Raw genomic sequence first — 12,846 nt, 5'->3', positions numbered from 1 at the left:
TGGTTTGTGCAAATGTTATAGCATCTACAAAATAGGGGATAGTTTTATGGCATTTTTATTAATAATTTTTTTTTTTTACTACTAATGGCGGCGGCATTATGGCAGACAGATCCGACACTTTTGACGCTATTTTGGGACCATTCACATTTATACAGTGATCAGTGCGATTAAAAATGCATTGATTACTGTGTAAATGTGACTGGCAGTAAAGGGGTTAACCAGGACGGGGAGCTGCGGGGGTTAAGTGTTTCCTAGGGAGTGATTCTAACTGTGGGGAGGAAGGGCTGTGTGTGACACGACACAGGGAGCTGTGATCAGTGTCCTGTCACTAGGAAGAATGGGGAAATGCTTGTTTACATCAGCATTTCCCCGTTCTTCCTCTCCGTGAGACGATCGCGGGTATCCCCGTGGACATTGAGTCCACGGGTCCCGCGATCACACTCACGGAGCGTGCGGCAGGGTCTCGCGCACGACCACACGGCAGCAAATTTAAAGGGACGTACCTGTGCGCCCATTTGCCTGTCCGTGCCATTCCATCAACGTAAATGTTCGTGCCACGGTCGGCAAGTGGTTAAAACAAACATGTCATTCTTACCTCCTCTGTGCAGTTGGTTTTGCACAGAGTGGCCCCGATCCTCCTCTTCTGGGGTCCCCCAGCGGCACTCCTGGCTCCTCCAGTTCTCGAGTCCCCCTCAGAGAAGCGCTCTCCCTCAGGGCACCCATGCGGGCGCGCTCCCAGGTCCTGCTGCTGCGTCCATTGACACAGACAGCAGGACTTGGCCCGCTCCCCGGCTCCCGCGACATTGAATGTGATTGACAGCAGCGGGAACTATATAAAGACCTATGATTAGTTATTAATAACTGTTTGTACTTAGGTCTCTGATTCACTGGGAATACCCAAAAAATGGTTCTTAGACAGGGGTCCTTTGCTAACCACTTCTTCCACTTGCTCGAGTCAAAGATTATGTGTCGTGTATAATCAGTGGTGGCCGTGGTATATTTTTTGTTTTGGGGGGGGGTGACAAACAGTGCACAGGGAACAACACTTACCCCAGGCAGCGCTTCCCTCCGGGCAACGGGCGGCCAGCTTCCCTTGCGTCTCCTCCTCAGCATCACACCCAGATAGCAAGAATAACGTGCAATCAAGAATAAAATAACGTTTATTAACTTGCTGCACATTTTCACTGGCAGGTTGTACACTTGCAGAGCACTTGAAGCACAAGTTCTAGTTGACACTTCTCCAGTGTATAGCAAATTCTGTGGCAAGACTCTAGCAAGAGCAAAGTTGCAGTGGGGAGTCTACAGCAAGAGCTCTGCAAGTCATCAGCATGAAAATTCAGCCACAGTGACCCCCTGTGGTGGGATGACTTTTACATAACATAACTGAACCAGAACTTACAACAGATTTGCAGAATCTTTGCAAAGAAAGTTGATCTTGAGTGATGCAATGCAGACTTGCTGCAAGCCTAGCAACTCTAGCAATAGCTTAGCAAGTAATTTTCAAACTTGCAGCACAATTTCTTGCTATCTGGGCGGCTGTGTCCTCCCTGTGCGTCTCCTCCCTCCTCCTCCCTCAGCCAATAGGGTGGCTTCTCCTTTCGGCCAATTGGGAAACGGGTCTCAGAACCCGCCTCCTGATTGGCCGGGAGGCAGAATCAGTGTGACAATATTCATTTACGATTGTCACACAACTGGGTGGGCTTCGGGCGCAATGCTCTGCCAACTGAGTCCACCCTTTTTTGAAGCCTATTAGAGTCTCTGGCTCTAATCATGTGAGTCAAAAAAAAAAAAAAAATCTATTAGAATCCATGCATCCGGCGCCCTGCATGTAGATTAGGGGGGCGGCGCCCCGTATGAATGGGCCGCCACTGTAATGTATAAAAGCTATATACATTTTTCTATGTTTCTATAACATTGTGTCTTCAAAAGTTCGCCCTCAAAGTCCCACAGTACCGGGGGGGAACTTGTTTTCTCTAAATACATAATAATAACAGTTTGTACTTAGGTCTCTGATTCACTGGAAAGACCCAAAAAATGGTTTTCAGACAGAGGCCCTTTGCTGACCACTTCTTCCACTAGCACAAGTTGACCATTATGTGTCATGTATAATGTACATTTGAAAACTATGTACACAGAATTGCGGTATTTACGGTAAAAATAGCATTTTGAGTTTTCTTTCAATCACAGACCCTTTGCTTTCTCTTTCAGTTGACCATGTTTTTCCAGAGGCTGGAATGAGCCTGACTGCCGCATATGACCAATGGAGAGATTGGGCTGATGGGAAAGTCTGCTGTGATTACTCATTACATGTGGACATCACACACTGGCATGAGAGCCTGAAAGAAGAGATGGAGGCTTTAGTAAAGGACAAGGGTGAGATCACAGCCACACTTCTATTTTAGAGGTTTGGGAACCTGGTCCCCAACAAAAGGCTCACCAAGGGGAAGAAAGGAAGCAAATGGACTATCTACTTTGTACTTAGTACCGACTTAATACCAAGATAGTCCATTTGCTTCCTTTCTTCCCCTTGGTGAGCCTTTGGTTGGGGACCTCTATTTCATTAAGTCTTGGATGATGGTACAACCGTTGTTTTAAATTATATACCCAGTGATACTATTCTTAGAGGCCACCCAAAAAAAAAAAAAAATTTCACACTTCTATTTTAGTTTTTTTGGGGGGATTTTTTAAATCTGAAATAGTTGTATGATTCCATTTTGTTCTTGCTAATGAGAGGTATGGGAAGTTCTGTCAAAGCAGGTACATTCCTATTGTGATCAGTTGATATTGGATCTGGTACTTTGCACTTACTGAATAAATCCAGCAGTCTTCCACCTATATACCCGATATGGCAGACTCATCAGTAATTTACAATGATGAAGCAAGGCCAAATGTGGACATGGAGCATATGCAACTGACAACCATTTAACTTTTCCCACCCAGAGGAACCAGAGCCAATCTAAAATGACTTACCATGTTTCTCCATCTCTTTCCTTTTTTTATTTTTCAGGTGTGAATTCATTTCTTTTATTTATGGCCTACAAAGACAAATACCAATGTTCGGATGCCGAGGTAAAATAAAATAAAACATATGCAGATCAAAAAATGACTAGCTAAATCCATTATATTAGGCTATTGTTGTCATTTCAAAGCTCAAATAGTGACCTGCTATGTCATGCTCAGTAAGTTTAGAGATATTTTTATAAAAAAGCAAAAAGGGTGTTAGCCTAAGCAGTGGCGTCCGGTGGTAATTTTCTTTGGAGGGGGGGGGGAGAGGCAAACAGTAACACCCCCCTCCCCTGTCAGTCAGTGGGTGGGTCTGGTGCACTTACCCCATCTATGCAGCGCTTCTCCCGGGCTCTCGGCGGCGGCGGCTCTCCCGTTCTCCTGCTCTCCACGGACGATGGCTCTGGCTTCCTTTCCTTCCTCTTCCTTCCTCCCTTCTTCTCATCGCCAATCATGAGTCTTCTCTTTTCAGCCAATCAGAAAATGAGTCTCACACCTGCTTCTGATTGGCCGGATTGAGGATCAGTGTTACAGCAGCGAATATTCATTCCTTGTTGTAACACCTGGGGGGCTTATGGTGCAATGCTCTGCGCCACGAGCCCACATATTTTGAAGCCTCTAGTAAGTTTTTCAAAAAAACACACCGCAGTAATTCAGGCGCCCGTTGTCCTGAAAGGGGCCGGACGCCTGAATAGGGGGTGGCAACAGCGGCCGTGGATAAATTCATGCTATGCATGAATCTATTCATTAGTCATATAGGGGGAGGTGTGGAGAGAGGGGGTGGCGTGGAGAGAGGGGGTGGCGTCCGGGTGCCCCAAATGGATGGGCTGCCACTGAGCCCAAGACAAGCTGTCAAACAAGAGCAATTTGAACTATGATCAGCATAAGAGTGCATATTTCAGTCCTCTTGAGCTCTAGGTATATATCAACAAGTTAACTAAACTCCAGCACAGGATGGAACTGTGGGAATTTTGTAACAGGACAGTGCCAGTCCTAAATGGCAATTTAAATGGAGCAAGAACAACAACAAAAATGGACTTTATAGGCACCAATTATTAAAAAAAACATACATTTTTATTAAACATATAGTACAAAAATATACTTTAAAAATGTTGCAATTAAAATGCAAACAGCTAGCTAGACCTCTCTAGTTTATGTTAAATACAGTAAATACATAACAATTGCAGAGATGAAAACCTACAGTCATTTTAGAATATGAAAGAAAGAAGCTCTACATGTTTCGTAATTTGAATGCTTCTTCAGGAGCTTATAAAATATTCTACAGGAGAAAGACGAAATTGCAAGCAGTCAGTAACAAAAAACAAACAAAGTTTAAGGATAGGAAGTCTCAAATTGTTTGCAGGGGGTATCAGGAGGTCACCAAAATCGAAGACTCCCAGAGCTAGCGTGCATGCGGTGATACAGAGTATACGTGGGGGCGTGCCTGGTATAGAGCGTATTAAAATGTAGAAATAGATAGTGGTTGTTAAGGGGTAAAATCAACCACCAAAAAGAGTGCAGATGGTGAACCCATAAACAGTTAAAGAAGTCAATGAGTTGACTCCATGGAAGAGGACAACGTTTTTAAAGTATATTTTTGTACTATATGTTTAATAAAATTCTATGTATTTTTTACAATTGGTGCCTATAAAGTCCATTTTTGTTGTTCTTGCTCCATTTAAATTGTGCTCTAGGTAGCCAAAGCTCCCATTGTATTAGGCTCCGTTCACATCTAGGCGTTTTTGGGCGTTTTTCTCAGCTCTAAAAACGCCCAACAAGACAAATCCCATTCATTTAAATAGCCCCTGTTCACATCTGAGCGTTCTGTCGTCTGAAGCAAAACGCCCGTCGCTCAAAAAAGTACAGGAGCTTCTTTTTTGGCAGATTACAGGCGTTTTTCTGCTTTTTTTCATTGGTGACCTTTTGACCTGTACAAAATCGTGACTAAAATCGGGGCAAAAATCCCGTATATTTCTGCCAGAAAACAATTCGCTCAGGTGTGAATGTAGCCTTTAGAGCTCAAAACCAGAGACAACCAGATACATTCACTATTGAAATACTAGACATGTGCGATTCGTTTCGTTTCATATGTTTCGTTATTCAGAGATTCAGATATATCCGAATACCCGAATTACAATATAAACAAATTTTACTGAGTGCTCCGAATAATAAAACTAAATTTGCCCCAAATTTCGGAAATTCGGACTGAAATTCTAATCGAATTTTACATCGAACTCCACTCGAATTCTAGCGTACACATATTGCTGAAATCAAAGACTGTGTGTGTTATTAGAGTACCATTTCCAAATAATGCTGTTTTAGTTAAGCCAAAGGTGATTTAAAGAGTCATTGATGAAGATTTTTTTTTTGTTTGTTCACTTTGCCACATTCGAATCGAAAAAAAAAAATCGAAAAAAAAAGTCTAAACTTTTCGATTTGGCCAATTCAATATTTATCGATTTGAACGTTTTGAATTAAAAAAAATTGGTAAATTTGAAGAAAATTTGAACAATTCCAAATACAAATTCTGAATACATATTCCGAATATGAATTGAACGAAACAACCAAATTTAACTAAACAAATAACTAGATTAACGAATCAAAACGAAAAGGAAACAAATGTTATTTTCATGCACATGTCTTTGAAAGTAGGAGCTGTTTTACCTGTTAAAGGATTTATAATTCTTTCTCTTCATTGCTGAGACTAAAGCCAGTCATAGATGGATTGAATTGGTGGCCGGTTCAGCAGGGACTGGCCGAGATTCGATCCATCTATGGGCAGGCTGGTTGTACTGAAGTGGATCCATCCATTGACTTCAGTTCAACCAGCCTGTCAAATTTTTACATGTTATTAATGCCGGTGGCTATAGCCAACGGCAGTAATCATTGTGTCCTGCCCAGAGGGAAGGGTCCCCACCAGCAGAACACAAAAGTGCTGCAGGTAGGGTTTCCCGACTGTGTTGATGGGGGAATCAAGCGGTTTTCTTTTCTGCAACCCGTGGTTGACTATCTTGTCGCAGCCTTGAATGTTATTAAGCTACCATTGTTCTCACCTCCATCTTCTTTTCACAGATGTTTGAAATCTTCAGCATCATTCGGGAGCTGGGTGCCATAGCACAGGTTCATGCGGAAAACGGGGACATCATTCTAGAGGTACCATCATCCTCACCCCCTCTCATCTGCAGCAATAGTTGCTGTTAAAATGTAGCTAAACCCAAAACCCAACATTTTTTAAAAATATTTTGCAGTCCTTAGATGTGGTGTCTGCATTCCTTTTCTTTTTTCAGGCAGTTGTTTTCCTTAGTTCTTTAGTTTAGTTTCTGTGAAGGTCAGTTATAGGCAGTGGCCATGTGTTTGTTTTCTTTAGTTTATCTGGTTATCCTGCCAGTAACACACTTCTTGTTCTAGGGAAGCTTTTCTCAACCTTGTTAACCCTATTAAAACCCTTGAAATAATATTTAATTCTCAGGGAACCCCTTCATGGGGGTCAGTGGGAAAAATGCCCCATACAATAGTGGTCAGTAATTACGAGCTAAGGTTCAGCACAAACTCACAGGAAGTTCTCCCATAATAGCAGGCTGCTGTCCCATTTAGCTGCAGCCTTGTAACAAAGGGATGGGGATTGCTGATGACATCATTGACCTTTTATGGGCACATGGACACATTTCTTCAATGACATTGTCAAAATGGCCATATTAGGTCAATGATGTTATCTGCATCCCAGCCCCTGAGTTACACGTGGCTGTGGGGCAGAGAATTTCATGACTGCCACTGGTTGCGGTGGGGGGTCTGCTGACAGTTTCCAGCAGGTTTGGGCTGAACTGAAGTTGGCCTGAACCCTAACTCATCCTTACTGTCCACCAATGTAATGCCGCGTACACACGAGCAGACTGTCCGGCAGAAAAGGTCCGACGGAACGATTCTGTCGGACATTTCGCTCGTGTGTGGGCTTCCTTGGACCTTCATCGGACCTTTTCTGTCGAAAATTCCGATGGACCTAGAAATAGAACACGTTTCAAATCTTTCCGACGGACTCGATTCCTATTGAAAAATCCGTTAGTCTGTATGCTAGTCCGACGGACCAATAACGACGCAAGGGCAGCTATTTGCTACTGGCTATGAACTCCCTTATTCTAGTCCGGTCGTACGTCATCATGTTTGAAACAATCGGACTTTGGTGTGATCGTGTGTAGGCAAGTCCGTTTCGCTGGAACTCCGTCGCAACTCCGTCAAAAAGTCCTTCAGGGTTCAGTCCAACGAGAAGTCCGCTCGTGTGTACGCGGCATAAGGGACATTTTTCCCACTGACCCCTCATGAAGGGGTTCATAGAAATCTGAAAATTTCAAGGGTTCCTCTAGAAAATCCTTTCTCAATCAGGGTTCCTCTAGAAGTTGCTAGGGGTTCCTTGAGCAATTAACAATTTCTTCCTCTCGGGTAGGTATATAATATATGTAATGAACATTCTTTCTATTTACCACCACAATAAAGTACTGCTAGCATGAGGTATAGTAACAATTGTCAGGGGTTCCCTGGGACCTGAAAGTTGCTTCAAAGGGTTCTTCTGTGTGGAAAAGTTGAGAAATATTGCTCTAGAACAGGGGTCTCCAAACCTTTTGAACAAGGGACCAGTTTACTGTTCCTCAGACTTTAAGGGGGGCTGGACTGTGGCCAATGTGTGTAGAAAATGCTCTGGCTTCAATGGGAGTAAAGAATGCTTCATAATTGGTAATAGTGGGAGGAATATTGCCCAATTGTTGATATTAGGGGAAGAAATAGTGCCCCACCATTGGTGGCAATGGGAGGAATAGTGCCCCGTTGTTGGTATCGGGGGAAGGAATAGTGGCCCATCATTGGTGTCAGTGGGAGGAATAGTGCTGCAATGTTGGTACCGGGATAAGGAATAGTGCCTCATCATTGGTGTCAGTGAGATGTACAGGGTCCTGCAGTTGGTGTCAGTGGGAGGAACTGCGTCCCATCATTGGTGTCAGTGGGAAGAATAGTGCCCCATTGTTGGGGTCAGTGGTAGGAATAGTGCCCTATTGTTGGTTTAGAAGGAATAGTGCCCTGTATCAGTGAGAGGAATAGTGTTCCAAGGGCCTGATAAAGGCAAGCAAAGGGCCACATCTGGCCCCAGGGCCATAGTTTGGAAGCCATTGCTCTAGAGTAAATCTAGCTCATTCCAAGTGATACATTGAAAGAATGTCCCCCTTACAATGGTGGACAGAATGTCGCCCTTATGCCCCGTACACACGATCGGACATTGATCGGACATTCCAACAACAAAATCCATGGATTTTTTCCGACGGATGTTGGCTCAAACTTGTCTTGCATACACACGGTCACACAAAGTTGTCGGAAAATCCAATCGTTCTGAACGTGGTGACGTAAAACACGTACATCGGGACTTTAAACGGGGCAATAGCCAATAGCTTTCGTCTCCTAATTTATTCTGAGCATGCGTGGCACTTTGTCCGTCAGATTTGTCTACACACGATCGGAATTTAAAGGATCGGATTTTGTTGTCGGAAAATTTTGTAGCCTGTTCTCAAACTTTGTGTGTCGGAAATTCCGATGGAAAAAGTCTGATGGAGCCCACACACGGTCGGAATTTCCAACAACAAGCTCCGATCGCACATATTCCGTCGGAATGTCCGACCGGGGCATTACAGATTGCTAAAAAGAGCATTGCTGTCATGCCACTGACTCTGCCAAGTGGTGTTGGCCCTGGAATTATGCAGGAACCATCAAATGGGAGGTCAATCAGCCACAGCTCAAGGAGCCCCCGACAACCTCTGGAGGAACCCTATTTGAGAATGGCTGTAGTAAGTTGACAATGCTTACTTACTATTCTGTATCCACAAAGGGCATGTCAGTTACCAGTACCTAAGAAAGCTAATTTTCTTTTAGATTTCAGTTCAGTGTGCAGGAGTAACAAGAACACTGGATTTCTGTCAGGATCACAGGGTATTTTTCTCTACTTGCAGAAAATGTTCTAGGCCTGAAAAAACATTGCATCTACCACATCTATGGACTAGTAAGCTGTAATATACTACAATTTTGATCTTGGATACTTGAAAGTGACACTAAACTGTAGTCTTATTTGCCTAAAATAATTCATGCACATCCACTACTTAATAGTCCTGTAATCTATTTTTGACAATTGTTTCTATCTGTGTTTTTCTGCCTCCTTGTCCTCCATGAGCCCTTGAACCTCTCTTTCTCTTCCTCGGTTCCATTTGTTTGGAACAAGCAGAATACATTAGTTACAGTCATGTGCACTGCTCAATGTACTCTACAAACCCCATAGTCCATCCAAGCAAACAGGAATTCAGATCACAGCAAAAGATTTAAAGGTGGCTGAAAGCAATAGAAAGTATATTTTTGAATTGAGAATACGCACTACCTGTCTGAAGTTTACATGGGTTTTCTCTTGGTACTCCAGTTTATTTCCACACTCCAAAGACACGCTGGTAGGTTAATTAGCTCCAGTCTAAATTGGGCATAGTAAGTGTGAATGTGAGTAAAGCCTTGTACACACGATCGGATTTTCCGACGAGAAATGTGTGATGACAGGCTGTTGGCGGATTGGATTTTCCATGGACAAAAAGTTGTGCATTAAAAAAAGAAAACAAATAAAATTAGACATGCTATCTGCCAATAGAACTTAACCAAAAAGTGCATTTTATGCATCCAAAAATATAGAAAATATACCAAATCAAATCATTATTCAACCAAAAAATAAAATAAAAGCCTCATGCATGTGTCCTGCTTCTTAATATAGGGGGTCAGCAATGCAAAAGTTGGTGAAAGCAGAGGTCCGTCATCCGGAGATAATTCCGAAAATCATCTGGATTATTCTCCTGGAGCTCCCGCAGCAAAGGCATATGACATAATTGGTCACGATTCATAAAGCAACCAATTTTTGGTCCAAGAACTCCTCCTCCTCCTGTTCCTGGACTTGGGTCAAAGCAATAACTCCAAGGCCAATAATAAATAACACATTATCTCCTCTGATTCCACAACATGGCTGGTTGACGAACGACCGTTCAGAAACTAACTAAAAAAGCACGAAATGAAAAGCGCAAACTGAAAAATGCTAAATGAAAAGCGCAAAATGAAAAGCGCAAATCAACACTCACCAAACTTCTACTAACACAAAAGTAGCAGAAGGAGCCCAAAGAGTGGTGCTAAAGAGCTGAAAAACCACGTAGTACGTCAGTGCATTTGTGTTTGTTGGCCAACAATTCCTTGCTATTTGTATGCAAGACAAAATCCAGGCACACGCCTTCGGACAAAAGTCTGAAGAAAATCTGATTGTGTGTACAAGGCTTTAGTGACCTTAGATTGTAAGCTCCTTGAGGGCAGGGATAAAAATGTGAAGCGCTGTGTAAATTGATGGCGCTATATAAGTACCTGTAATGAATACAAATAAATAAATACTTGAGTTGCGGCACTTTCAAGCACAGGCTTATGAAGGTCCCTTTTGAATGTTAACATTTTTTTTTCTGTTATAACATCAGTTCAGCAATCCTTCTCTGTAGCTTAATGGATAAACAATGCAATCTCATTGCTGACGCCTTCCCCTCCCAAGCAATTTACTTGTGTTTCATAATTCATGTTGTACAGGAACAAAAACGTCTGCTAGAACTTGGCATCACTGGACCTGAAGGCCATGTCCTCAGCCACCCAGAGGAGGTAATGAGCTGCTTTCATTCATTCACAAGTGAGGTGTCTGTTCCTGATGGCTCCAGCTGCTGTACATAATGTGATTTCTGCTCTGCTAGGTTGAGGCCGAGGCAGCTTACCGTGCCATAACCATCGCCAAACAAGCCAACTGCCCCCTCTACATCACTAAAGTCATGGGCAAAGGGGCTGCCGATGTGATCGCCCAAGCAAAGAGGAAAGGTAAAATATTAGCTTGTCAGTCTTCTGCTGGGGCCATTTTTTTTTAAAGAATTTTAATGGGAATGTTTTCTCTGCTCGTTCTTGCAGCAAATTTAATTTTGTGTTGGCCAAAAAGCCAATTGTCAATCATTCTAAGAAATCACACCTGTACTACAATCTCCTGACCCATGGAGAACCAGGACCATTAATAACTGCACCGAGGGACCGATGTGTGAACACATTTCTCATTGCTTATAGAATCCAGTCGGAATTGCTGATTTATTTCTATACTTGGGCTGTGAGATTAGCAGTTGGAGGCTGTTTTCTTTAGCACACTTCATACATCAGCACCCTCATACCCTTCAAGTAAGCTCACAAAAGAAAGGAAAAAATATGAAAGATTGCCACTGTTGACCTCATTATAAAGAGCTGCTGACTCACATTAACAACAATAAAAACAGCATGAAACTTTTAACAATCGACACTTTTGTTGATTTACCAAAGGCAAATAGGCTCAAAGTGTGCGCAGCCTATCGCATTAAGGCGTGCACCCCAAGGTTTACATAAAACACTATTATAAAAAATTTAAACAAACGTGTTGCTTTGCTGTTCACCTGTTTTCAGCCCTCCATTAAGAGCGCACGGGCGCCACCCCCTCCGTCCTAGATACCACCTATATGGTTAATGTATAGATTCATGCATAGCATAAATCTATCCACGGCCGCCGCGGCCACCCCCTATTACAGCGGCGGGGGTGCTTTTTGAAGCACCTGATTAGAGCCATAGGCTCTAATAGGCTTCAAAATAGGGTGGACTCGGAGGGCATGAGCATTGCGCTCGGAGTACACCCAGGTGTGTTAGAAAAGCAAATGAATATGCGCTTTTCTAACACTGAAATGCCTCTCCGCCAATCAGGTAACGTGGATCTGATACCCATTTCCTGATTGGCTGAAAGGTCAGGCGATTCTATTGGATGCCTAAGAGGAGGAGGAGGGGGATGCACTGTGGAAGGCGCCATGATCCACACCACAGGAGGAGGAAGAAAGCCGCCGGACATGCTGCCCACCCGCTTCCTAGATGGGGTAAGTGCGGGGCTTTGATGTCCCGGTTGTCCTCTCGGGGTGGGGGGGGGGGGGTTGCCGCCACCGAGGACAATTGACAAGGGGGGTGGCTGTTTGCCGCCCCCCTTCTAAAAAAAAAACACCAGCCACCACTGCAGGCCTAGTAGGATATCCTATAAAAGCATAACATGTGGAGATCTTAACATCTTAAATGTCATTCAGCATCTCACCTATCTGTGACATCAAAATCCTCCATAATCGAATCTTTTTGCAGTAGTTTTTGAGTTTAATGATGAAGGAGGTTAAGCTTTATATACAGATATTCCACATACAGCCAAAGATTTGCCAATAGCGGGTGTCAGCCCCAATTTATATACAACGGAAGCAACAAGAGAAATGGGGAAATGGTGAGGAACTCCGGGGCTTTGTGACACCCAAGGAGCAAATAGTTGAGTATAACACGAGTAGTGAAAATGGAGCATTGGATAGACACAGAGGAAAAGGGGGAACAGTGTCATCCCATGTGTCCCAAGCACAAGGGATATCAGCTAGAGAGTGAAAACAATGTGCTTTAATGAACAGATGGGACAGTGAGCATATGACCCTGCAAATGGCAAGAAGTTGTTAAGGAAATATATAGGGGGTCTGTGGACAAAAATCCATTGTCAGATGAAAAATCAATGCAAGGGTCACAGCAAACAATCCCAGAAAAATTCTCCACTGGCAACACATACACCTCCAACCAGTATCTGCTCAGTTACGCCTTTCCCTCTCTGTCTATCCAATGCTCCATTTCCATCCTGGATGACCTCCGGCATCACTAGTCAACTGCATCTTGTGTATTTTACTACTCATAGAATCCTTTACTGTGCTATCCAAGGGCAATCCCCTGAAGAAG

General features: G+C 43.3%; 1 protein-coding gene across 4 annotated transcripts in view; it reads left to right on the top strand.

The window, feature by feature from the left end:
• DPYSL4 (dihydropyrimidinase like 4) overlaps window positions 1–12,846 on the top strand; it is an 82,702-nt gene that overhangs the window by 29,360 nt on the left and 40,496 nt on the right. For all 4 annotated transcript variants that reach the window (XM_073595675.1, XM_073595676.1, XM_073595677.1 and 1 more), the window contains exons 4-8: window positions 2,209–2,373; window positions 3,008–3,069; window positions 6,076–6,156; window positions 10,630–10,698; window positions 10,788–10,908. In XM_073595675.1, coding sequence (XP_073451776.1) covers window positions 2,209–2,373; window positions 3,008–3,069; window positions 6,076–6,156; window positions 10,630–10,698; window positions 10,788–10,908 — 498 coding nt within the window. The remainder of the gene's footprint in view (window positions 1–2,208; window positions 2,374–3,007; window positions 3,070–6,075; window positions 6,157–10,629; window positions 10,699–10,787; window positions 10,909–12,846) is intronic.

Source organism: Aquarana catesbeiana, linkage group LG08 (genome assembly GCF_042186555.1).
Source record: "Aquarana catesbeiana isolate 2022-GZ linkage group LG08, ASM4218655v1, whole genome shotgun sequence".
In the NCBI taxonomy this organism is placed as follows: Eukaryota; Metazoa; Chordata; class Amphibia; order Anura; family Ranidae; genus Aquarana; species Aquarana catesbeiana.
This window is presented reverse-complemented; position numbering and strand designations above follow the sequence as displayed.